Below are 27,934 nucleotides of genomic sequence, written 5' to 3'. Positions count from 1 at the left end.
ATTGAGGACAAATAAACTGGCTACAAGAGGGACAAACATTACGATTGCGAAGGTCTTTTAAGGGAATATGCAAGGCACAGGTGCTCAATTCGCCTTGGCGAGTTCCGCTAGGAGCAAACCGGACCTAGTATGCAGATGCCTCAACTCTTGATCAATACAGATTGAAGAGCCCATAATCTGACTTTGGTGGCATTCTTGCCCGACTACATTGCAGATGCCTGCCAGATCTCACAATGCTTGGATAGGTGTTTAACATAGATAACCACGTCAAATGATAGGAATTTGGTGCCTGACCGCAAAGTCAATGAGGTGGCGCAAAACCTTTGGTTGATGCAATGCTTGTAGTCAATCACTGACTGAACAGCTATATATGTATAAGAAAAAAATTAAGTGGTGCCCTCCCCTTGCTAGTGTAGTGGACTAGGCACTGGAACCAGATGATCACAGATTTTAATCTTGCTGATGCCCTTTAATGGAAGGGCTATAAATATACCATTTAATTCAAATGTGGTTTTCTTGAACTGAAAAAGATAATCCAGTTCAAATCAAAATGTGGATGAAATCAGAACATGTTAGCAAGAGGTATAAAGGAAGCTAAAGGAATACTCTCCACACATGCCATGACTGCACTTGACACACTTGAGATAGCGGTACTGTGCACTAACCAAAGAACCATACCCTCAACCATCCCATTTTCTTCAAATGGAGAGATGGTCAACAATGTTATAAACTCAACCTGTACAGAAGGCCTATGCATCTATTCGATATGCAGCAATATATAATATTCAAGGAAATGTAACTCAGTATCTATATACACCAGTAGATTATACATATATAAAATCAATGGCATCTTCAAAATAGTTAAAAATCTGTAAGATTTTTCTATCATTTTAACACCATGCAGAATTTGTCAAATGAAAAAAGTAATATTTAGAAAAGTCATTTTAACACATTTCTGAATGTTAAGAGTCCAATGGGTAAGGTAGAAACCATCCAAATACCAAATCGGCCACCATAGGAAATTGGAATATGTTGCAGTTTTCCCTTTAGCTTTGACTATTCCTTGGGTCTTGAGTGTGCTTATAAAGTAAATTACACACTTGAAGAAATTGCAACAAAGTTCAGGTTTAAAATAAACTGTATACAGCTGTGATATATGTCCACTGATATAAAATAATAATAAATAATAAATACTGTTTCAGAAGCATACACATCAGACTGGTGGCAGAATTACTGCCCGACTTCATGCATCTCATTATTTCTCTCCATTGACTTCAGACACTCCGATGGACAGTACCAGTCAAAAATTTGGACACACCTACTCATTCAAGGTTTTTTCTTAATTGTAGAATAATAGTGTAGACATAACTATGAAATAACACATGTGGAATGATGTAGTAACCAAAAAAGTGTTGTACAAAATCTAAATATATTTTACATTCTTCAAAATGTAGCCACCATTTGCCTTGACAGCTTTGCACAATCTTGGCATTCTCTAAACCAGCTTCATGAGGTAGTCACCAGGAATGCATTTCAATTAACAGGTGTGCCTTGTTAAAAAGTTAATTTGTGGAATTTCTTTCCTTAATGTGTTTGAGCCAATCAATTGTTGTGACAGGGTACAGAAGATAGCCCTATTTGGTAAAAGACCAAGTCCATATTATGGCAAGAAAAACTCATAAGGAAAGAGAAAATGACAGTCCATCATTACTTTACCACATCAATGTCAGTCAATGCAGAACATTAAGAACTTTGAAATTTCTTCAAGTGCAGTTGCAAAAAACATCAAGCGCTATGATGAAACTGGCTCACATGAGGCACCACAGGAAAGGAAGACCCAGAGTAACCTCTGCTGCAGCGGATAAGTTCATTAGAGTTACCAGCCTCAGAAATTGCAGCCCAAATAAATGCTTCACAGGAGTTCAAGTAACAGACACGTCTCAACATCAACTGTTCAGAGGAGACTGCGTGAATCAGGCCTTCATGGTCGAATTGCTGTAAAGAAACCACTACTAAAGGACACCAATAAGAAAAAGAGACTTGCTTGGGCCAAGAAACACGAGCAACGGAGATTAGACCGGTGGAAATCAGTCTTTTGAGTACAAATTTAAGATTTTTGGATCCTACCACCATGTCTTTATGCGATGCAGAGAAGGTGAATGGATGATCTCTGCATGTGTGGTTCCCACCGTGAAGCATGGATGAGCAGGTGTGATGGTGGTGGGGGGCTTTGCTGGTGACACTTGTGATTTATTTAGAATTCAAGGCACACTTAACCAGCATGGCCACCACAGCATTCTGCAGCAATTTGCCATCCCAGCTGGTTTGCACTTAGTGGGACTATCATTTGTTTTTCAACAGGACAATGACCCAAAACACACAGCCTGGAAGTGTAAAGGCTATTTGACCCAGAAGGAAAGTGATGGAGTGCTGCATCTGATGACCTGGCCTCCACAATCACCCGACCTCAACCCAATTGAGATGGTTTGGGATAAGTTGGACCGCAGAGTGAAGGAAAAGTAGCCAACGAGTGCTCAGCATATGTGGGAACTCCTTCAAGACTGTTGGAAAAGCATTCCAGGTGAAGCTGGTTGAGAGAATGTCAAGAGTGTGCAAAGCTGTCAAAGGCAATGGGTGGCTACTTTGAAGAATCTCAAATACATTTAGATTTGGTTAACAATTTTGGTTACTACATGATTCCATGTGTTATTTCATAGTTTTGATATCTTCTATTATTCTACAATGTAGAAAATAGTACAAATAAAGAACTTTTGACTGGTACTGTAAAACCAGTGGCTACTGCTCTGATCATCGTAGCACTAGATGTTACAACAACAAAACAACAAAAAAAAGACTTCTCATCCTTATAAATATTGACACTTTAAACATATAAAATAACAAAATCTACATAATTATATCGAAGGAATGATTTCTTATCCAAGTCAAATTTGGTCAAACCCCACCCCGGCTACCATGCTTTCAGTGATTCACATCTATACAGATTACAGTACAATTTGATTAAGAGCTAATCTTCCATTATATCAAATTTGAGAACACTGAGCAGAGAAATGGTACATCAAATAAAAATACATTTAAGTAGTAACAATGGTGTGGTCGGAACATGTGCTCGACCTTAATCCTGTCCTGTCCCGTATCAAGTCAGGCATAAGTCAGCTTTAGAGAACAGAACAGCCTATGGGGAAAGGCCGGGGCAAGGCCCCTTCAGACAGAAGAAGACAGACAGCCAGACAGACAGGGGTGTGAGGAAATGGGAACTGTGTTGGACACAGCCTATTATAGGTATATGGGGTCTGGGGTGGTAGTGGCTCTAGTCTGAGCTGCAGCTGTCAGTTGTGGGCTGTCTCAGAGCCTCCTCTAGGGGCGCCAGTGAGCCATCCCGCCTCACCCCCATGGGCCTAATCAGCTGCTGCCTGTGGAGCACAGAAACAAACATTACAAACACTATTCTCTAGGCACCAAACGGAAGAAAACAGTAGCAGGCCGGGACTACCTGAAGTTGAGGTATCAAAATGAACAAGACAGTGTTCTGATGGTGATTAGAAACATGTTTGGGTCCATTTGCAGAGTCATAAGAATATGATATTCACAACACAGTTTGGAAACCCCTGCAGGAGAAAACAAAGTCACTGTGGAGCTGATAGTTACACTTCTAACCAACAGAGGGGAAGTGCAGAGAAAACAGTCTCACAGACTAGTCACTCATGGCTGAGAAGAGGATGCCGTTTCTGCAGCTTAGCTACTGCAAAACAAATACAGCAAAAATCTGCTGCTGTATGTAAAGGCCAGTCTTCTTAAAATGATGGCGGAAACAAAAGTTATGGAACCATACAAAGACACTTAACAGGAAATTGGGACATTCCACAAATATATACATGTTTAGTAATTCAGCAGATGCTTAGTCCCAGGTGTGGATTCAGGAATCATCCTCTTCCACATGACACAATGGAGTGTCCAATGCCCACTTGTTTAATTTGGTGGACCAATCTGTTGCCAAAATCCACCTGTGCTGCTTTGAACCTCAACACCCTTTGTGTTAAGTATTCTGCACTTTCTAAACAGGCCCATTGTTGAGTGGTGGTGGTACATCTTTCTTTTCTCTTACATCCGGCACACAAGGACCCTGGATGACGACCCTTCCCTCCTTAATTCACTCAAACACACACTCTCTCACACTTGGTCATCTCCCCTTCCCCCCTCTTCAGCGGATCAGTTTAATTACAGGATCAGTGCTCTGTCTGATCTCCTCAAAGCCACACCAGGCCCTCTATCCTAATCCAATTATATCTGCACTGTGTGCCACCAGCTCCCTCTCAGATGTGATATCAGTCACAGAATTAGCCAATCAAAGCCTTAAAACCAAGGCCCCATTTGCACTATTCAAACACAAATGAACATATCATTCCTGGTTCCTCCCCAGGAAGCTCAGGAAGACTATCATAAAGAAGTCTTGGTAAAACAGGGCAGTGAGCAAAGTAATATTTTGTTTGTGTGATATGAATACGGAACAAAGGAAATGTTATCTAATGTCTTTGAGGTTTAGCCTACTTCAGAAAAACAGACGCACTGAAAACAGTAACACAACCAAACGGTTCCCAAGAACACTTCAGCATCTCAGACGGTTTCAGACAGAATTCTATTGGCGAACGTACAATCAATAGAGAACAAACTGGACAAGCTCCGTTCGAGACTATCCTATCAACAGAACCTGAATAACTGTAATATCCTATGTTTCTTGGAGTCGTGGCTGAACAAGGACATAAATGTACATCTAGCTGGTTTTTATATGCATCGTTGAGACCAAACGGCAGCTTCGGGTAAGGTTAAGGGTGGAGGTGTGTGGGTCTCTTTGTTAACAGCTGGTGTGCAATCTCTAATCTTAATGAAGTCTCAAGGTTTTGCTTGCCTGAGTTAGAATACCTCAAGATAAACTGCAGACCATACTATTTACCAAGATTTTTTGTAGCTGTCTATTTACCACCACAAACCGATGTTGACACTAAGATCGCACTCAACGAGCTGTATCGGGCCATATGGAAACAAGAAAATGCACGTCCAGGGGCAGCAGTGATTTTAACGCAGGGAAACTGACATCTGTCTTACCTAAGTTTTAATAGCATGTCACCTGTGTAACTAGTGGCAAAAACAAACAAAAACTAGATCACCTTTACTTTACACACATAAATGCATACAAAGCACTTCCTCGCCCTCCATTTGGCAAATCTGTGCATAACTCTATCCTCCAGATTCCTGCTTCAAGCTAAAACTCAAACAGCAAGTACCAGTGACACGCTCAATACGGAAGTGGTCCGATGAAAGGGATGCTAAGCTACAGGACTGTTTCACTAGCACAGACTGGAATATGTTCCAGGATTCATCCGATAACATTGAGGAGTTTACCACATTAGTCACCGGGCTTCATTAATAAGTGCATCGACAATGTCCTCCCCACAGTGAGCGTACGTATGTACATATCCCCACCAGAAGCCATGGATTACATGCGCTAAAGGGTAGAGCTGCTGCTTTCAAGGATTGGGACACTAATCCAGATGCTTATAATAAATCCCGCTACGACCTCAGACGAGCCACCAAACAGTCAAAACATCAATATATGACTAAGATTGAATACTTCTACACCGGCTCAGACGCTCGTCGGATGTGACAGGGGTTGCAAACTATCATGGATTACAAATGGAAGCCTACCAGACAAGATAAATTCCTTCTATGCTCGCTTCGAATTAAGCAACACAGAACCATGCCTGAGATCACCAGCTGTTCCTGGCGACTGATCTGGCACTGTAGTCGAGGCCACCGGGTTTACAGACAGATTACCAGGACATTTATTCAAATCTCTCCCTGTCCCGTCTGTAATACCTACATGTTTCAAGCAGACCACCATAGTCCCTGTAGCAATGAAATGCTTTGAAAGGCTGGTCATGGCTCACAACACCATCATCCAAGACCCACTCCTATTCACATACCACCCCAACAAATCCACTCCCAACTGGTTATGAGGAACACCTACATGAGAATGCTAATCATTGACTATAGATCAGCATTCAACACCATAGTGCCCTCCATGCTCATTAGTAAGCTCAGGACCCTGGACCTAAACACTTCCCTCTGCAACTGGATGCTGGACTTTCTGACTGGCCGGCTCCAGGTGGTGAGGGTAGGCAACAAGACATCCGCCACGCTGACCGTCAACACGTGGGCCCCTCAGGGGTGATACTTAGTCAGTCCCCCCCCCCCCCCCCCCTGTACTCCCAGTTCACCCACGAATGTTTTTTATTTTATTTATTTCACCTTTATTTAACCAGGTAGGCTAGTTGAGAACAAGTTCTCATTTGCAACTGCGACCTGGCCAAGATAAAGCATAGCAGTGTGAACAGACAACACAGAGTTACACATTGAGTAAACAATTAACAAGTCAATAACACAGTAGAAAAAAAAATGGGCAGTCTATATACAATGTGTGCAAAAGGCATGAGGAGGTAGGCGAATTTTTGTAGATGACATCGCCGAAGTCGAGGATCGGCAGGATACTCAGTTTTACTAGGGTGAGCTTGGCGGCGTGAGTGAAGGAGGCTTTGTTGCGGAATAGAAAGCAGACTCTTGATTTGATTTTCGATTGGAGATGTTTGATGTGAGTCTGGAAGGAGAGTTTGCAGTCTAGCCAGACACCTAGGTACTTATAGATGTCCACATATTCAAGGTCGGAACCATCCAGGGTGGTGATGCTAGTCGGGCATGCGGGTGCAGGCAGCGATCGGTTGAAAAGCATGCATTTGGTTTTACTCGCGTTTAAGAGCAGTTGGAGGCCACGGAAGGAGTGCTGTATGGCATTGAAGCTCGTTTGGAGGTTAGATAGCACAGTGTCCAATGACGGGCCGAAAGTATATAGAATGGTGTCGTCTGCGTAGAGGTGGATCAGGGAATCGCCCGCAGCAAGAGCAACATCATTGATATATACAGAGAAAAGGGTCGGCCCGAGAATTGAACCCTGTGGCACCCCCATAGAGACTGCCAGAGGACCGGACAGCATGCCCTCCGATTTGACACACTGAACTCTGTCTGCAAAGTAATTGGTGAACCAGGCAAGACAGTCATCCGAAAAACCGAGGCTATTGAGTCTGCCGATAATAATATGGTGATTGACAGAGTCGAAAGCCTTGGCGAGGTCGATGAAGACGGCTGCACAGTACTGTCTTTTATCGATGGCGGTTATGATATCGTTTAGTACCTTGAGCGTGGCTGAGGTGCACCCGTGACCGGCTCGGAAACCAGATTGCACAGCGGAGAAGGTACGGTGGGATTCGAGATGGTCAGTGACCTGTTTGTTGACTTGGCTTTCGAAGACCTTAGATAGGCAGGGCAGGATGGATATAGGTCTATAGCAGTTTGGGTCCAGGGTGTCTCCCCCTTTGAAGAGGGGGATGACTGCGGCAGCTTTCCAATCCTTGGGGATCTCAGACTATATGAAAGAGAGGTTGAACAGGCTGGTAATAGGGGTTGCGACAATGGCGGCAGATAGTTTCAGAAATAGAGGGTCCAGATTGTCAAGCCCAGCTGATTTGTACGGGTCTAGGTTTTGCAGCTCTTTCAGAACATCTGCTATCTGGATTTGGGTAAAGGAGAACCTGGAGAGGCTTGGGCGAGGAGCTACGGGGGGGGCGGAGCTGTTGGCCGAGGTTGGAGTAGCCAGGCGGAAGGCATGGCCAGCCGTTGAGAAGTGCTTATTGAAGCTTTCAATAATCATGGATTTATCGGTGGAGACCGTGTTACCTAGCCTCAGTGCAGTGGGCAGCTGGGAGGAGGTGCTCTTGTTCTCCATGGACTTCACAGTGTCCCAGAACTTTTTGGAGTTGGAGCTACAGGATGCAAACTTCTGCCTGAAGAAGCTGGCCTTAGCTTTCCTGACTGACTGCGTGTATTGGTTCCTGACTTCCCTGAACAGTTGCATATCACGGGGCTATTCGATGCTATTGCAGTCCGCCACAGGATGTTTTTGTGCTGGTCGAGGGCAGTCAGGTCTGGAGTGAACCAAGGGCTGTATCTGTTCTTGGTTCTGCATTTTTTGAACGGAGCATGCTTATCTAAAATGGTGAGGAAGTTACTTTTAAAGAATGACCAGGCATCCTCAACTGACGGGATGAGGTCAATGTCCTTCCAGGATACCCGGGCCAGGTCGATTAGAAAGGCCTGCTCACAGAAGTGTTTTAGGGAGCATTTGACAGTGATGAGGGGTGGTCGTTTGACTGCGGCTCCGTGGCGGATACAGGCAATGTGGCAGTGATCGCTGAGATCCTGGTTGAAGACAGCGGAGGTGTATTTGGAGGGCCAGTTGGTCAGGATGACGTCTATGAGGGTGCCCTTGTTTACAGAGTTAGGGTTGTACCTGGTGGGTTCCTTGATGATTTGAGTGAGATTGAGGGCATCTAGCTTACATTGTAGGACTGCCGGGGTGTTAAGCATATCCCAGTTTAGGTCACCTAACAGAACAAACTCTGAAGCTAGATGGGGGGCGATCAATTCACAAATGGTGTCCAGGGCACAGCTGGGAGCTGAGGGTGGTCGGTAGCAGGCGGCAACAGTGAGAGACTTATTTCTGGAGAGAGTAATTTTCAAAATTAGTGGCCTGGGTTTACCTCCACATCACCCGCGGAACAGAGAAGGAGTAGTATGAGGGTGCGGCTAAAGGCTATCAAAACTGGTCGCCTAGAGCGTTGGGGGCAGAGGATAAGAGGAGCAGGTTTCTGGGCATGGTAGAATATATTCAGGGCATAATGCACAGACAGGGGTATGGTGGGGTGCGGGTACAGCGGAGGTAAGCCCAGGCACTGGGTGATGATGAGACAGGTTGTATCTCTGGACATGCTGGTTGTAATGGGTGAGGTCACCGCATGTGTGGGAGGTGGGACAAAGGAGGTAACAGGGGTATGCAGAGTGGGTCTAGGGGCTCCATTGTGAACTAAAACAATGATAACTAACCTGAACAACAGTATACAAGGCATATTGACATCTGAGAGAGACATACAGCGAGGCATACAGTAATCACAGGTGTTGAATTTGGAAAGCTAGCTAAAAACAGTAGGCGAGGCTAATCCGCTAGCACAACAAACAGCAAGTAAAATGGCGTTGACTAGGCAACGGGGCCGACAGGTAAGACAAACAAGCAGAAAGGAGTACCGTGATTAATGGACAGTCCAGCGTGCGTCAGCTATGTAGCCAAGAGATCAGTGTCCAGGGGGCAGCGGTGGATGGGCAGGGAAGCTGGGCTGGGGAGTGTTATCCAGGTTTTTAAAAAACGAACAATGACTAAATAGCTTGTAGCTAGTTAGCATCTGGAGGTTCTTGAGTGTGTCATAAAAATAAAAATAAGAGTAAAAGTAATAGCGATTCCGTATCACATTGGGTGAGGTAGGTTTCCGGAAGGTATAAACAAATTAAAAATCAAAAAGAGATAGAAAGTAAATGGGGTCAGAGAACCGGTGGTTCAGACGGTTAGCAGGCCTGTGCTAACAAGCTAACAGTTCGTAGGCCCGAGCTAGACAAGGTAGCAGTTAGCGGACCGGAGCTTGACAAGCTAGCCGTTAGCAGGCCGAATTAGCAAGCAGGGAGATAGCGAGGGCTAGAGAGTTAACCTTTGGGGGACGTCGCGATGGGGTGAGTCTGTTTATTCCTCTTCATGCGGTGACATCGACAGACCGGTCGTGGGCCCGGGTAATTGTAGCCCAGGAGTATGCTACAGGTGCTCTAGTACGCTAGGTGAGCTGGAGACACAGCGATTCAGAAAGCTCGCGGGCCTTGGCCAGCAGATGGATCTTTGGCAGCGGAAAAGCCTGTTGAAACCCCCTCGGACGATTATGTCGGCGGACCAGTCGTGATGGATCGGCGGGGCTCCGTGTCGGCAGTAGAGGGTCCAGGCCAATTGGCAAAATAGGTATTGTTGGACCTCTTCGGCTAGTCGGGAGATGGGCTTAGCTCGAGGCTAGCTCAAGGCTAACTGGTGCTTGCTCTGGGACAGAGACGTTAGCCAGGAGTAGTCACTCGGATTGCAGCTAGCTAGTTGCGATGATCCGGTGTAAGGGTTCAGAGCTTGCGGTAGGAATCCGGAGATGTGGTAGAGAAAAAGCAGTCTGATATGCTTTGGGTTGATGTCGCGCTGGTGTCCTAGTTAGATTTGAAGACCGCTAGCAGTGGCTAGCTACTAGCTAGTAGCTAGTTAGCTGGCTAGCTTCTGATGAGGGTTCCGGTTCTAAAGTATAGAAAAAGCAGATCCGTACCACATTGGGTGATGCGGGTTGCAGGAGAGTATATTCAGCCTGTAGTTGGAAAGTGAGATTAAAATATGTACGAAATATATACAGAAAAAAAACGAGGAAAAACTATATTTACACTATACAGGACGGGACAAGACAAAACACACGTCCGACTGCTACGCCGTCTTGGAGAAGTGTGGCCTCGCACGACTCCAACACCATAATTAAGTTAGTTGATTATCACCGACAGTGATGAGACAGACTATAGGGAGGAGGTCAGAGACCTGGCAGTGTGGTGCCTGGACAACAACCTCTCCCTCAAGATGAGCAAGGCAAAGGAGATGATCATGGACTACAGGAAAAGGAGGGCCGAACACGCTGTAGTGGAGCGGGTCGAGAGTTTCAAGTTCCTTGGTGTCCACCTCACCAACAAACTATCCAAACACACCAAGAAAGTTGGGTACCCAGATCCTCAAAAAGCACACCCCAATCCACAACGACAGGGCTGTAGTGGTGTGGGTCGAGAGCATCAAGTTCCTCGTGTCCACATCACTAAGGAATTATCATGGTCCATATAAACTAACACAGTCGCGAAGAAGGCACGACAACGCCTCAAAGTTCTACAGTTGCACTATTGCGAGCATCTTGACTGGCTGCATCATCCCTTGGTATTGCAACTGCTTGGCATCTGACCGCGAGGCGCTATAGAGGGTAGTGTGTACAGTCCAGTAAAATCACTGGGGCCAAGCTCCCTGCCATCCAGGACCCATGGTGCATCCTGTCCTGTTACCCACTCTGCACTGAGGACACAGACCAGCAGATGTAACTATGAGGGAGGGTGTGTGTGTAGGGGGTCAGACTCCGAGCATGTGTTAATTGTAGGAGCGGTTAAGCAGCGACAGAAAGCACATTCTTACGGGGCCCTGAGCCATCTCCTGAGAGCCCATCGTGGGATGTTGGGTAGGTAGGGCAGTGGCTGGCGACTATGTGTGCATCCCAAATGGCACCCTAATCCCTATATAGTCTTAGCCCTGGTCAAAAGTAGTGCACTATATAGGGAATAAGGTGCCATTTGGGATGAAACCCTGTCATGAACCTCTCCCTCTTTGCAATGTCTCCTTGACACCGACCGAAACACAGCAGAATAGAGATACAAGAGGAGGATGGATCTGGCTTTAGAGGAAAGGAATCTGCCTCTTGTAGACAGGCACACGCGTCTCATTACGACTCAACCCCCAGTCTGTGGCTGAACAATGACAATGTCAGCTTTTCTTGTGCCTGTAAATGTATTCAGCCCTCCACCCCCATGACTCCCTCTATAATTGTACCTATGTTGCAGTCCCACTCCCCTGTCAGTTAGCAGACAATGTTTGGCTCCTGGGCTGAATGAGAAGCTGAATAAAGGGAGGTAGACACGTATATGTTATTATAAACCCTGACAAAGCGCCACATAAAGGAGTAGAAAGGAGCCGATGGCTGCCGACCCCACTGTGTGGTCTAATTAGGACGCTAATTAATGGCGTGCTCGTAATGATGCTGCAGCGACATGCCGACGGCTTCCATCGACTCCAGCTGAATGCAGGGACGGAGGCGGCGTTAAGGCCGGGGTCTAATTGCGCACCAGGGCTAACGGCAGGAGATTCTTTCTCTAATGAACTGGTTGGCAGGGAGCGCACTCAGTGTCGCTCAGCCTCTCATCCGCATCATTCTTTGACTAGCGCTAGGTTCTGTTCGCTAAGGAAAGGTCAATGTGAATGAAGATCGCAGACGTTCAGGTTAAGGGGGATAAATAATAAGCCATAGGGGATCATTCAAACAGGATACACAGCTGTATAGTCCAGAGAGGTTAATCATCTGGCATAGATTGTTACAATGAGTTACTATGGCAAACATAGCGGTTGTTGTTGCATTCATACATGATGAGGTTGTATGGTGGTTGGCTTACCTTGACAACTTGTCGAACATGTTGACTAGTTCCTGGGCCTCGTACTCTTTCTGCTCCTCAGTCATCTCTTCTATGGGGTTAGGCATGGGTTCCTCCACGTGGCCCGTGATGGGGTTGATGCTGAGACAGACAGAGAGACAACAGAACAGATAACACAGAGGGAAGACTTCGGTGATTATGACCCAATGCTAGGCTGTCCTGAATGTTTTAGATTGAGTCTTTCACAGAAGGGGTGTCATGTAAAAGTGATTGATGATACACCCCTTGGCCCTATGGATTATGCTGTAGTTAAAAGTAAATCAATATACTGGTCACTTTAACGACACACCATAAAGCCAACCCAACAATTCATCCCTACATTTAGCAATTCAAATCAATTCATGCGTGTCTATGGTCCTATATTTAAAGCTCCTGCCTACTCACAAAGGTTTAGCCGATTTGTACTCTTCAGTGTCAGAGTCTTCGTCATCTGAATACTTTGTCTCTCCTCGCCCCCCTGCCAGCAGGCCTCGAGCCACCAGGAGTCCTGCTGCATTACCATACCCTGTGTACTTCAACAGGTTGTCCACTGGAAGAATAGAGGGGGGCAGGGGATCAGTACAACACTACTGTATGTAGGATTTATACATCAGGGTTGCATTGACATTAACACATTTCAGTGTGAAACTCAACTTCGCCAACTCATACAGCGTGCTCCATCTCCCTCTTTCGCTCTCTCACCGTTCTCTTTGCAGAGGACAAATAGGAACTCTGCTGCGCTCTGCTTCACACCCATGTCCACGTGGGTCATGAGACGCACCAGTTTGTTCCTGATGGTGGACCCGATCTCCGGCCGGACCTTGACCTCCTTCAGAGGGGGCAGCACCTGGAAGCACACACAGCCAATGGCGGCTGAGCCACAATGAAAACTGACACGGTAGTACACTAGACTTCTGAACGGAGTGATCAGGCTAGCGCATGATGCGTCACAGCTGGATTTAGTTAGAAGACATGTTTTAACAATATCAATGAGATGTCACCAAGATCTGTCATCAATTTGCATTTCATATCCCACTCAAGAGGTTTTAAAGATCTTAATTTGGCATCACTTTGTGTGTCTGGATCAGGACAGATTACAAAATACACAGAAAGTGTGTTTGTCTGAGGCCACTCCCACTCCAGCTCCAGTACCTGTGTCTTGATGTATCTGCGGATCTCCCTGTGGTACCTGGAGCCCTCGGTCAGCAGGCTGAGAACTGGGGTCAGCCCCTCTTTGTAGTTGGCGCCCTGCTTGGAATGGGGCACACATGAGGCGTGTGATGACAAGCATTCCCACAGAGGTTCATAGAAATGTGGTTAATAGAAATACTAATTATTCAGGAATTAAAGCAATTCTATTTCTATGGTGTGTGGCCAGCTACTAATAGGATGGCCAAAATTTCCACATCTTTTAATTTGCTGACCGCAATGTAGTCGATCTCAAATAGGCAACAATGTCTCTGGTCCACCTGTTCTTACCTTGTCTATCCTCTTCTCCATGAAGTCCAGTAGCACCTGCACAACGTCCATGTTCTTCCCGCTGTACTCCTCCTGGCCCCCCTGGACGGGCACATCAATCAGCACATCCAGACAAGACACAGGCAGGTTACTAAGCAAATTGATTGCGTGGCTGGAGGAGAAGGAAGGAAGGAAAGTGGTTAATGTACTGGTTATTATTAATGGTCATTAAGAAATGGTTACCTAATTTCTCAGTATAAACAGACTAGTACTAAAGGTCTACTCTGGAGTCTGGACAATGGGCTAAACCCCCGTGACCAGAGGGACACAACAGAATCCATAGGGCCACGGGGTGTATCATCAATCACTTCTACATGACACTCCTGCAGTGCCACTATCTAGCCAAACATTCTCGTATATCCTTCTAAAGAAAGCTTTGTCATTAATTCCCATCAACGAGATGTACAGATAAGACAATGCCATATACACTGAGTCTACAAAACATTAAAAACTGCTTTCCATGACATAGCTTTCACCTGGTCAGTCTATGAGCTCTTACTGATGTTACTTGATAAATCCACTTCAATCAGTGTAGATTAAGAACAGGAGACAGGTTAAAGAAAGATTTTTAAGCCTTGAGACGATTGAGACATGGATTGTGTATGTGTGCCATTCAGAGGGAGAAGTGGCAAGACAAAATATTTAAGTGCCGAACGGGGTTTGGTAGTATTTGCCAGGTGCACCGGTTTGTGTCAAGAACTGCAACGCTGCTGGGTTCACACACAACAGTTTCCTGTGTGTATCAAGAATTGTCCACCACCCAAAGGACCGCCAGCCAACTTGACAAAACTGTGGGAATGATTAGAGTCAACATGGGCCAGCATCCATGTGGAACGCTTTCGACACCTTGCAGAGTCCATGCCCCGACGAATTGAGGCTGTTCTGAGGGCAAAAGGGGGGTGGGGGGGTTGCAACCCAACATTAGGCAGGTGTTCTTAATGTTTTGTACACTCAGCGTACATTTCCTCTAAAAACAGTCTTGGTTTAAAGTTTATACTTTCTCATGAACTGGATTCTGTCACTGTTGACGACAGAGAGTAATCATTGGATGGTAATTAATTAGCCTAATTCGCACGAACCATCTGATGAATGTGTACTTAATGTAATCAAATCAGATCTAGAGTCAGCTTTCTATTCGCAACAAAGCCTCCTTCACTCACACTGCAAAACTTGGTAAACCTGGTAAAACTGACTATCCTACCGATCCTCGACTTCGGCGAGGTCATCTACAAAATAGCTTCCAATACTCTACTCAGCAAACTGGATGCAGTCTATCACAGTGCCATCCGTTTTGTTACTAAAGCACCTTACACCACTGCGACCTGTATGCTCTAGTCGGCTGGCCCTCGCTACATGTTCGTCGCCAGACCCACTGGTTCCAGGTCATCTACACGTCTATGCTAGGTAAAGCTCCGCCTTATCTCAGTTCACTGGTCACAATGGCAACACCCACCCGTAGCACGCGCTCCAGCAGGTGTATCTCACTGATCATCCCTAAAGCCAAAACCTAATTTGGCCACCTTTCCTTCCAGTTCTCTGCTGCCTGCGACTGGAACGAATTGCAAAAATCGCTGAAGTTGGAGACTTATCTCCCTCACCAACTTTAAACATCTGCTATCTGAGCAGCTAACCGATCGCTGCAAGCTGTACATAGTCCATCGGTATATAACCCAATCTACCTACCTCATCCCCATACTGTTTTTATTTTTATTTACTTTTCTGCTCTTTTGCACACCAGTATCTCTACCTGCACATGTTCATCTGATCATTTATCACTCCAGTGTTAATCTGCTAAATTGTAATTATTCACTCCTATTGCCTATTTATTGCCTACCTCTTCATGCCTTTTGCACACAATGTATATAGATTATTTTTTTACTATGTTATTGACTTGTTAATTGTTTACTCCATGTGTAACTATGTGTTGTCTGTTCACACTGCTATGCTTTATCTTGGACAGGTCGCAGTTGCAAATGAGAACTTGTTCTCAACTAGCCTACCTGGTTAAATAAAGGTGAAATCAAATTAAAATAAAATAAAACCTCTTGGGTAGGGGGCAATATTTTCACATCCAGATGAAAAGCGTGCCCAAAGTAAACGGCCTGTTACTCAGGCCCAGAAGCTAGGATATGCATATAATTGGTAGATTTGGATAGAAAACACAAAAGTTTCTAAAACTGTTAAAATAATGTCTGTGAGTATAACAGAACTGATATGGCAGGCGAAACCGAGGACAAACCATCCCAAAAAAAAGAACATTTCAGCCTACCACTATTTTCAATGGCTGTCACTTATAATATAAGGCGAAGTCCTCCCAGATTGAAGCCTTTTTGAAATTTGACACAGTTAAGCTTCATTTTGATGTATTACACTTGTGATTTTATGAAATGTAGTTTGAATTTCGTGCTCTGCAATTTCACCGAATGTGGGGCCAGGTGGGACGCTACCGTCCCACCTGCCCATAAGAAGTTAACCAGGTAAGACCCATTGGAGGTTCAAAACCTATTTTGTGAGGGCAACCTGGCAAGAAGGCAAAACAGGGCAATAGCAGTGTATACATAAAATATTACAAGATTTTTTTTTTTAACAAAATACACAAGACAAGTTAGAGACAAGTTCGATACATTTGAAGATTAGAAACAACTGCAGCTATCACAAAACCGTGTCGTCAATCAGTCTTAAAAACAGGCAAGGATACTAACTCCACTAACTTTAATATCTTTTGATACTTTAAGGATGCAGTTTAGCTCTGTTGTGTGGAGAGCAATGAGCAGAAGGGTTTCCAACCTGTGTGCTTCCTCTGTTTTGTCCTCTGCCTGAGTCTTTTGCATCAATAGATGGCGCATGATGGCGGTGATGAGGCGGACCTGGTGGTCACCATCCTATCAAATGAAGGATGTACAACAGCATGATCCTCAGAAGCATTTCACTGGTTAAAACAAAAGGAGGGGAGGGTCTAAGCAAGTAGGGGTAAGCAGGATAAAATTTGCTGTGGGAAAAGTGGGAAGGGGTCATCTCAAAAAGAAGAAAAAGAGCGAAAGAGAGACTTACTATGGAGATTGAGGTCAGACCTAAAACCTGACTCACAGGCTTTCCATGCCATGCAAATGAGCATGTGGGATTGACTTTTGAGGTGAACACAGGGCTATTCTGATTAACGCTGAAGTGGGAGGGACTAAACAAGATGTCAGCTACAATGGTGAGAGGCAAGCATGGAGAAAATGTATTTGGACAAATTGAAGCACAATATGAGCTAGCAGTTAAAGCAGCTCTCCTAACCAGCCTGAATTAGAAAACTATTCTCAAATAAATAACTATCAAAGACACGATTGGCATGTCATATCAGAGACATTCATAACCAGATCCAACAGATTCATATCTTGATTTAGCAGGGGGACGTGTCTCATTCTGTGATGCTATAGGTTGAGCGAATGCTGAAGGGGCTGAGTGACATAAGAATTTCACTAGCCCCCCATGGCTAATCGAGAAAGTTGTGAAGGTGCCTAAGTGGCTTAAGAGAGGTCAGATAGCTGATAAACCTCATATTGCCGCATATGTTTTGTTAGGGCTTTCCATTAAGGGATAGAGAAGCTGTCCCTTCCCATGAGCTAGCATCAACAGTCACTCAACAAAGCCAAGTCTTGTTGATACACTATTGATACCTTGCATGCTTTGGTTGATACCTTCAACTAAAGCATGCAAAGTTTGGTGGCTTCAATGTTGAATTCTAAATATGCACAGGGGAGATGTAAAGGAGATGTGTCCATCCACAGCCAGGGCGATGCAATGCATTTATGTTCATGCAGTATCTCTAAACACATGCACTGTGCTCATGGCTGCAGTGTCTTGCCTTCTGTGAGCTCTGAATACACACACACACACACACACACACACACACACACAGAGTTTATTAGGTACACCCATCTAGTACCGGCTCGGACCCCCCTTTGCCTACAGACCAGCCTGAATTCTTTGGGCATGGATTGTACAAGGTGTCAGAAACATTTGTTGCTCAATTGGTATCAAGGGACCTAAAGTGTGCATGGAAAACATTCCAACACCAGAACACCACTGCCACCTCCACAGCCTGTACCAAATCCTGACTCTGCCATCAGCATGACGCAACAGGAACCGGTATTCGGCAGACCAGGCAATGTTTTTCCACTCAATTGTCTAGTGTTGGTGATCGTGTGCCCACTGGAGCCACTTCTTGTTTTTAGCTAATTGGAGTAGAACCCGGTTTGGTCATCTGTTGCAATAGCCCATCTGTGACAAGAATTGACAAGTTGTGCGTTCCAAGATGCCGTTCTGCACACCACTGTACTGCACCGTTATTTGTCTGTTTGTGGTTTGTTAGCTTGCACGATTCTTCCCATTCTCCTTCCACCTCTCATCAACGAGCTGTTTTCACCCACAGGACTGCTGCTGGCTGGATGTTTTTTGTTTGTTGCAGGATTCTCTGTAAACCCTAGACACTGTCATGCGTGAAAATCCCAGAGGGCGTCCGTTTGAGACACTGGATCCACTGCACCTGGACCGACGATCAGACCACACTCAAAGTCACTTACGTCACTTGTTTGGCCCATTCTAATGTTTAATCGAACAGTAACTGAATGCCTCGATGTCTGCCTGCTTTACATAGCAAGCCATGTGATCCATTTTCGTGAACCTAATAAACTGTCCGGCGAGTGTACATCACAAACACCGAGTACATATCCTCTTTAAAAACAATGTTTAACAGACTGAGTGTAAACATGTAAACTCACCTCGTCGCTAGTGTCAGACAGCGTGAGGTTGAACAGGGCTTTCAGGGCCTCCATGGCCCTCTCATTGTCTTCAGCAGGGATGGGCAGGGCCTGGGGGTCTAGAGGGGCCACCTCGTAGGGGCCCACCCAGCGTACATCCAGGGTACACTCCAGCACCTCTTTGAGGAGCCCCACGGCACACAGCTCCCTCCGGAGTGCCCCCCGGACGTCTGGTCGCAGCGCCGAGATCAGGAAGAGCAGGCGCAGAGAGAACAGGCCCACCTCGTGGCGCCCAGTGCGGGCGGCGTGCAGGCGGGCACACAGACCCCGTGCAAGCTGCACGTCGGCACCCACCTGCTGCGCTGCTGTGCTGTTGAACACCACGTTACACAGGCACTTGAGGGCCTCCACCACTACCCTCTCTTTCTCCTCTATCTGGACCTCCCTCTGCAGGTTGTCACCCCCTTCAGCTCCCCCCCGCAACCGGGCCAGCCCGGCCAGGACCAACATGCCCTCCCGGGTTCCCAAAGGGCCCAGGACCCGCTTGTCTCGGGACAGAATGCGGAGGGTCTCCAGGCAGGTACTCTGACAGCGGGGCCCAACCTGCCTCCCCAGCACAGTCAGTAGGCCCTGACACAGCCTCTGCACAGGGAGAGAGAGACTGTTGGTTCACCATCAAACACACAAGGGAGCAGAAGCATCAGGCTATAAGTGAAAGTAAAGCATCAGACAACGCAAAGAGCGTTTACTTACACTTCGTAGATCCTCCCCTTTTGGGTCAAAGGTGAATGTGAGATTATTCTGAAAATACAAAACAATGCCCAATGAGACAAAAGTCAAATGCATATTCCTTTGCTAAATGTGTTTTATCACCTTCATCTATGCAACAGTGCATGAAGAAAGTAGCATATTCTCAGTAATGTTATCTGGAATAAATTTGCTTCTAAAATACAGTAACAGATAAGCAGAAGAGGCTGCTGGTCGTTGATAACTAGAGATGTGCAAACTGATCAGAACTACGAGTGCATTACCTATAAGATCGTAATGCAACTTATATCCTATCCTATCAGACACTCTCGGTCAGAGGATGGTGGGAAGAGCTATAGGAGGATGGGCTGTTTGTAATGGCTGGAATATAATAAATTGGAACAGAGTCTAAAGTAGTTTCCATTTGTTTGATACTGGTCCATTTATTCCATTCCAGCCCATCCTCCTATAGCTCCTTCCATCAGCAACCTCTGTTCTGGGTATAAGTGACAGCCACCAACCGCGTTGGCTACCAAGCTAAGGCACCGCACGAAGAGCTGCAATAGCGGTTACTAAATGGGAGCTAGATACACAAAATATAATTAAACTGTAAAGTTAACTAGCTACCAAATAACGTTAAGCATGCTGTCATTGCATGCACACATGGTTATAAAGAGATACCCTGCAATCTTTGGACAACATCACCCAACCAACTAGCAGCAACCAAGCCATGATGAAAATATGCTAATCACTTCCTGCAACACAACAATGGGCATTAAACTCGTTGATTCCATGCAAAGAGGGGAGTTCTAGCTAGACATGTCGTTTTAGTACTCATTTTCGCAGCTATGATTATGTAAATGTTTTTAGATGGCTAGCTAGCAAGCTAAATTAGCTAGCTAATGACTTTGTTTGGGTAGACGTCAAAGCACGGAGAATCTCACCCACCTCTCCGTTGTACTGGTGCAAAAGCCTTTCAATGTCCTCTTCATTGTCAGTTTGAAGCTGCAACAGGATAATGTTTAAATCCATTATTCAAATATTTCGATGACAATTCAATAATTGTAATGTTAGTGTAAGTCTCTCAACAAATGACACCCTATTTCTCTCTATTCATCTGACACAGCTGGCTCCGGTTAGGCTAGCTCATAGAGATATATAGAGGACTCATGTTTATATCTGTGCCACAATAGCGTATGTGACAGCATGGGTAGGACATTGACAAGTATGGTTAAATGCATACTTGGACTGTGTCTGAAAGTGGGCGTTACAAAAGAAGTGGGTGGATCAACAGGGGTGGGTGTAATGTAACATCAGCGCTCTGTTATTGGTTAGACCAGCCATAGCCAAGGGCACTGCCGGTCAGCTGAATGTTTACATAACAGGTTAAGAAAACTAATGCAGCAGGTTAGCTAAATTAAAGTGGCAAGTTAGGAGAATGAGGATAAGTTTAGGAAATAAAATCAAATTTTATTTGGGGTAGGCCGTCATTGGAAATAATTTTGTTTTTAACTTTTATTTTTTATTTCACCTTTATTTAACCAGGTAGGCAAGTTGAGAACAAGTTCTCATTTACAATTGCGACCTGGCCAAGATAAAGCAAAGCAGTTCGACAGATACAACGACACAGAGTTACACATGGAGTAAAACAAACATACAGTCAATAATATAGTATAAACAAGTCTATATACAATGTGAGCAAATGAGGTGAGAAGGGAGGTAAAGGCAAAAAAGGCCATGGTGGCAAAGTAAATACACTATAGCAAGTAAAACACTGGAATTGTAGTTTTGCAATGGAAGAATGTGCAAAGTAGATATAAAAAATAATGGGGTGCAAAGGAGCAAAATAAATAAATAAATTAAATACAGTTGGGAAAGAGGTAGTTGTTTGGGCTAAATTATAGGTGGGCTATGTACAGGTGCAGTAATCTGTGAGCTGCTCTGACAGTTGGTGCTTAAAGCTAGTGATAGATCCACCCTCTTCTTTTGCCACTCCCACTTTCAGACACACTCCATGTATGCAATTACCCATGACTCACCATTGAGTCTACAACACATAGGAATCCTCACACTGTTGACTACTTTAAAATAGCGGAAGCATGGTGGACGCCCACAATGTTTGGCCACTAGAGGCCTCTATCATTCTCTATGGGCTAGCTACACCCCTCTTTAGTGTTTCAAATTTCACCTGTAAACGTCATATTCTCATCGAACGAGTGCACGCGGTGTTCAAGACGTGCAATGATGTACATTAAAAGTGCGTCAATATTACTATATTTGTATTTTTATGGGGTTTTGTCTTGTCTTCTTTGCCCTTCTAACCATACTGCCGACACACTTTGATATGAAAAGGTCTATGCACGCGCTTGTCATCATTATGTAAAATAGGCAGCGCTTGTCTCTCATGTATATCTATGAATTATTTCTGCATTTCCTGTCTCCTGTTATGTATCTATGTTCACTGTAGGCCTAATTAGATCAGCGCATGTTCAATTGTCTTTGTCTATCTACACTCGAAGCATTTTCAATGCTGGTCAGTAGATCACAGAATCAAGGGCATAACATGGTCATAAAAATGGCATCACACGTCATTCATACCCTAATGCAGTGGTATTCAAAGTCGGGGTCGAGACCCGGGAAATTGCAATGGAGTTGCCAAAATATAAAAATAACAAATCAATTGTTGCGTTGTTCAGGATAGGCAGGCAAGCATGATCTTTCTTTTGACAAACATATCAAGAATATTTCAAGGACAGCTTTTTTCCATCTTCGTAACATTGCAAAAAATCTGAATCTTTTTGTCCTAAAATGATGCAGAAATGCATAATGATGCTTTTGTCACTTCTAGATTAGATTACTGCAATACTCTACTCCTCGGCTACCCTGATAAAGCACTAAATAAACTTCTATTAGCTCTAAACACGGCTGCCAGAATCCTGACTAGAACCCCCCAAAAATGGATCATAATTACTCCAGTGCTAGCCTCTCTACATTGGCTTCCTGTTAAGGCTATGGCTGATATTAAGGTTTTACTGCTAACCTACAAAGCATTACATGGGTTTGCTCCTACCTATCTCTCCGATTTGGTCCTGCCGTACATACCTATACATACACTACAGTCACAAAACGCAGGCCTCCTTATTGTCACTAGATTTTCTAAGCAAACAGCTGGAGGCAGGGCTTTCTCCTATAGAGCTCCGTTTTTATGGAATGATCTGCCTACCCATGTGAGAGACGCAGACTCGGTCTCAACCTTTAGGTCTTTAATGAAGACTCATCTCTTCAGTAGGTCCTATGATTGAGTGTAGTCTGGCCCAGGCGTGCGAAGGTGAACAGGAAGGCACTGTAGCGACAAACTGCTCCTGCTTTTTCTGCCTTGCCGGCTCCCATCTTTCTACTGTGATTCTCTCCCTTTGACCTTATTACGGGGGTTGAGTCATTGGTTTATTAGTGCTCTTCCATGCCGTCCCAAGGAGGGGTGCATCACTTGAGTGGGTTGAGTCACAGACATGATCTTCCTGTCCAGTTGTGCGCCCCCTCAAGCCTTGCGGTGGAGGAGATCTTTGTGGGCTATACTCAACCTTGTCTCAGGTTGTAAGTTGGTGGTCTGTTGATATCCCTCTAGTGGTGTTGGGGCTGTGCTTTGGCAAAGTGGGTGGAGTTATATCCTGCCTGGTTGGTCCTGTCCGGGGGGATCGTTGGACGGGGATACAGTGTCCCCCGACCCACCTCTGTCTCAGTCTCCACTATCTATCCTGCAAGAGTCTATGTGCTGGGGGGCTAGAGCCAGTCTGTTACATCTGGTGTAATTCTTCTGTCTTATCTATTGTCCTGTGTGAATTTAAGTATGCTCCCTCTAATTCTCTCTCTCCCCGAGAACCTGAGCCCTAGGATCATGCCTTAGGACTACCTGGCCTGATGACTCCTGGCTGTCCCCAGTCCACTTATTCGTGCTGCTGCTCCTATTTCAATTGTTCTGCCTGTGGCTAAGGAACCCTGCCTGACCTGTTCACTGGATGTGTTACCTTTTCCTGGGCCTGCTATTTTCGACTCTCTCTCTCTCTACCGCACCTGCTGTCTCGACCTCTGAATGCTTGGCTATGAAAAGCCAACTGACATTTACTACTGAGACAGACCCTGCTGGTCATTCTAGCTCTAAATGGCCATGTACTCTTATAATCTCCACCTGGCACCGCCAGAAGTTCCTGAATTTCTAAGGAGTTTTTCCTAGCCACCGTTCTTCTACACCTGCATTGCTTGCTGTTTGGGTTCTTAAGCTGGGTTTCTGTATAGCACTTTGTGACATCTGTTGATTACAAAAAGGGCTTTATAAAATACATTTGATTGATAACTGTTTGTGCCAGGACTATGTAAAGCCAGTACATCATCTGTCATTAATTACAGCTTCATATTCGTTTTTATGATGGAGGCAGTGGTGTGTATTCATGGATGCCAAAGGAAGCCAGGCTTCCCAAAAAATTGACCAAGAAAAAAGTAAAAAACATACAAAATAATGTATCTTTCGTCTCTCTGTGTTTCATACATTTCCTTCGATTTGCAAGAGGCCAAATGTATCTTACCGGAGAAAGCATCCGAGCGAATGAAATATCCCCCCCCCCCAGTCTCGGTATGTGTAGCCTATCTATCTGATGTTGTCTGGTCTAAAACAGTATGACATTGTTGCTGCCCCTAGCATTGAATGCAAGGGAAGCCAGTGAGCATTTGGCCTCCCTTGATAAAAAAAATATATAATTTCATAATAGCCAGTCACCATTGAGCTAAACTGAGTGAGCTCGGCTGTGAATGGTCCTAGTGCACCAAAAAACAATTTCAAGCGTTGCCAGTTTGGATTTGGCTTCAGACCAATTACATCAGAAGCAAAATGTCATTGACAGAAAAAAACTTGAGTTGTTGCATCATGTTGTGTCGTTGTCCTCTGGTGGCTAGCTAGCTAGCTAAAATCATCTTCCCCCTTTTCTAAATTAGCCATGGATGGAGATAGGGATTTGGTTTGACTTAATTCTCCAATCTGGCTAATGATTATAATGGCAATTCGGATCCAACCATAAGTTCATAATGTTCCCCTGGTCTGAGAGGATGGAAGTTCAACATGTAGCTAGATGTAGTATGCTAATGTTTACAAGCTGGCCTGGCGTAATGTTTCCCATGAAAGAAAGTTAGGCTAGCTAACAAGCATTTTAGCCAGGTAGCCTAGGACAACAACAACTAAAAATGTGTACTGTATGACCGTCATAGACCATTTAGGCAACATGAAAGAGGAGGATGGCATTGGCATTTCTCTACGAGTAGGGTAAGTCAACATGTTTTTTTCTAGTTGCACGCACGCATATCACACACACAAACACACACACACACAGAAATCAGTACCATGGACAGCCACATTATATTTAGCTTATGTTGATTGGACTAAATCATTTTTGGTATCTTTTAGTTGTCGCTGTATTAAACTATAGCTGATTAGATTATGTTGAAGTTGAAATGGTGCTGGAATACTGGAGGCAGCTCCTGTTTTCTTTCAACTTGCGGTAACTCTCCGTGGTTCTAAATCAATCGTTTTTTAGTAGTCCGAAAATGTTGGAGATATTACCTTGCTTGACCATGCAATATGTTTTGTGAACTTAAACGGACAGATATTGATTTCTGGTTTTGTAATGAAACAAATTTGTGGTTGGATTTATTCTGTTTTCTTATTGTCTCGGCCTTGGGCCTATATATCACGGTGTCAAGGCATATGAACTAACCGGTTATAGAGCAAACAGCACAATTATCACAACATATAGGTTGTAATGTTTTTTTTGGGGGGGGCTTGGCTTCCCCAGTTATTTTACCCACACACCGCTACTGGATGGAGGGTGTCTTTATCCTTCCCTTACGCCCTACCAGCAAGCTAGTCAGTCATGAATCCCCATTCTGGAACTGGAAATTCTCATAGCTCTTGAATTTGAAATTACAATTTTCTAAATTAACTCATCCCCAACAAGGGGCAAAGGATTTTAGATGTGGTAAGCAAGTGCCAAGGGGCTATGATATTATAGTTCTGGTTCTCATCTGCATTCTGACACCTCCCCAATGGCCCAGACTGCTCTAAGCTGGTGTCAAGTGTTTGTGATAAGGCCTATAGTCTTTCAGGACTGTATGCTTTTCCCATGTTCATTGCATTTGTAACCTTTGTACCGAATGGGCCTCCAGCATGCAGAACCTTGGTTGTGAACTTTTATGGTGTCCAAGGAAAATGGGCTCACAGTACAGGGGATCTGCATTCAAAAAAATGTAAGAACATTTGAAGGTCAAAGGTTACGGGACCGACGTGTGATGACCACACCCCAGCAGAACCTGCTCTTTATAGAAATGTAATTCTTTCCGCAGTGTGGCTCTCGCTTCTCGCCCAGCCCCCACTGGGTTCCCAGTCTTCCCAATGCTGGCAAGTGATTGGAGTAAAAAAAATCAGCTCAGAGGATTTGAAAAGATTTGGTCTCCTTTGTCAACATCAAACTCAAATTGGGTTTTAAGGCAGGGGTTGTTGTGCAATGATATACAACGCCAGATATACAACGTCAAATATTCAACCAAGAGCTACGATGTGGTGATCTTTCACGCAAGCCAAACTGCAAGTCAGTTAAGGTGTGTGGTGTGTCATTGCATTTTAGTACTGAACACTCCCCTGAAAATGTATTGATCAATATTTCCAAAGAATGATTAGCGTATCATCAATATCAATAAATAATAGTGACAGTTTATCAGTCAGACAAGTTACATTGGAGAATTTCAGTGGAAAGAGACTAGCCTGGCCAAAACTACGAGGTTGAACAAGGTTTGTAGGCTATACACAAACGGACTGCAGAACAGTGAAATGTTCATTACCAATGGTATGTGTTTGAGAGAAGAGAAGAAAGAAATGAGAACATTTGCATTGGGGTTTTAGAAATTATTTATGTGGCAACAAATAATTCCACATACATATCAGTTTAAACTGTAACAGTTGCCACCACTGAAGTTGTCGAGTGCTTGTATTTACAGAAAAAAGTGACTATAGTTCATGTGTGTTACACTTTGATATTTGTTCCTTTTTATTCCTACCCATAGGGTAATAGGTCCACAGTAGCTTTGCGTGCATTATAAAACACACACAACTAGGTTAATGTTTCCTTAACTATATCCATAAAAAAACGAAAACAAAATACCAACTGTAACACAGAAAACAAAAAAGAACACAATGTTACAAAGTTACAGAGAATATATCGATAGTGTCTTCCTCATCCCACAAATACAGCAACAGAGGTTGTGACACAGCACACAAATAATCTGGCTGAGGCACAGCACTCGATCATTAAAAAAAACGATTCATGTGAAACTGACAAGCTAATAAAGGCTCTCCACATGTTTAGCTTTGTCTCAGCCATAAACTTCTCTCATAGTTTTCTGGCTGTATGCCAATTGACATGACAGGGCTCCAGTGGTGAAACATTAAGGCAATTCATCCTGGGTTGTATTCATTAGGCACCAAACGGAAGAAAACAGACAAACAGGGAGCGACAACCTTAATTTATCACATAAGAAACACAACAAACACTGATTTCCGTTCCAAAATGTATTGCTACAGTGTGCCCTAATGAATATGACCCTGGTTTTGCAGCAGGCTAGCATGTCTTCTGGACAATGTCGCAGAGGCCTACTCTGAGTAAGTGTTGACCAAGAGAAAATGGTGTGCATCGTTAAAATACTGTACTGACGTCAGCCACAGTATACAACGTAAACAGAGTTGCGTACATTAGTGTCCCAGTACAGGGAGGGAGGGGTGATGATCAGTGTTTGTTGACTTGGCAGGTTGACGGGCAGGGATGGGTGTTCATTAACTGAAAAGGCACAGCTGGGCAGTCTCACACTGCACACTTCCACATGTGAGATTCTTCCGACTGCCTCTGTTTCTATAATCCCAAAGGGTTTGCACAGCCATTTTCTGCAAACAACAAACCACCACCATTGAGGCGATTATTGCCCTCAACAGACTAAGCCTAAGCCACAATATTCTGATTGTGTAATGTGAGAAGAAGTCCTGAATCTTGTTTGTCTGTGCTGTGGCCTGCGGGTCAAGTTAACAAGGTTACCCAGTTTTGATACTCTCCAGCCTCTCTCCCCTACCATTACACTGATACTCCTGATTAGGTGCCTCTGGGTCGTGTTGGGGAAAGGCAGTGGGACGTTTGCATCCATAGGCTTGGCAGGCTGCTTGGGCATGACTGTGCCCAGGACAGCTCCGCTCTCTGAGGGATGAGTAGGAAGCCTACTTGGCCCAGCCTGTGGTGGCCTCTCCATTTATGTAAGCGAAGCCGGGAAAGTGTTGTGAGTGTTCGTATTCAGAGTTCCTGCGAGGGGCCAGGGGGGAGTACATGTCTCCAGAGGCGGCATAGCGGGAGGAGTGCATAGGGGGACTGGTGTAACAGCTGTTGGCTGGGGAGACATCCGCCCACCGGGGGGCCACGGGTGTAGGGTGCAGCCGAGGAGCACCTCCCATCAAGCATGGCTCCATCCGAGACATCTGGCTATTGAGCGGGTACTGCCGAACAGAAGAGAATATTGGGTTTTAGGGTGATGGTATTATATGTAACATGTATGTATCATATCTAGTTAGGCTATAGCTGAACTCCAGAGATTTCCCTGGT

General features: G+C 44.8%; 2 protein-coding genes across 3 annotated transcripts in view; both read right to left on the bottom strand.

Moving 5' to 3' along the window:
- Positions 1-434: 434 nt before the first annotated feature.
- LOC115134103 (synembryn-B-like) lies at positions 435-20,443 on the bottom strand. 2 transcript variants are annotated; one of them, XM_029667745.2, is made up of 10 exons: positions 20,202-20,443; positions 19,260-19,307; positions 18,528-19,148; positions 16,549-16,643; positions 13,723-13,873; positions 13,396-13,494; positions 12,946-13,090; positions 12,649-12,793; positions 12,226-12,345; positions 435-3,431 (listed from the first exon to the last, which is right to left on the bottom strand). In XM_029667745.2, the coding sequence occupies exons 1-10, from the start codon at positions 20,283-20,285 to the stop codon at positions 3,329-3,331; spliced, it is 1,611 nt and encodes a 536-aa protein (XP_029523605.1). In that variant the 5' UTR covers positions 20,286-20,443; the 3' UTR covers positions 435-3,328. The 2 variants fall into 2 exon arrangements, with proteins under 2 accessions (XP_029523605.1, XP_029523606.1); XM_029667746.2 differs by having other exon boundaries at positions 13,396-13,491.
- A 5,749-nt stretch (positions 20,444-26,192) lies between these two features.
- Positions 26,193-27,934, bottom strand: part of LOC115134102 (transcription factor RFX4-like) — a 41,484-nt gene continuing 39,742 nt past the window's right edge. The window contains exon 17 of the mRNA XM_029667743.2: positions 26,193-27,828. Within this exon, the coding sequence (XP_029523603.2) occupies positions 27,556-27,828 (273 nt within the window). The 3' untranslated portion in view covers positions 26,193-27,555. The remainder of the gene's footprint in view (positions 27,829-27,934) is intronic.

The sequence above is a fragment of the Oncorhynchus nerka genome, linkage group LG9a (genome assembly GCF_034236695.1).
Source record: "Oncorhynchus nerka isolate Pitt River linkage group LG9a, Oner_Uvic_2.0, whole genome shotgun sequence".
Classification (NCBI taxonomy): Eukaryota; Metazoa; Chordata; class Actinopteri; order Salmoniformes; family Salmonidae; genus Oncorhynchus; species Oncorhynchus nerka.
Note: the sequence above shows the minus strand (reverse complement) of the source record. Positions and strands in the feature narration are given on the sequence as shown.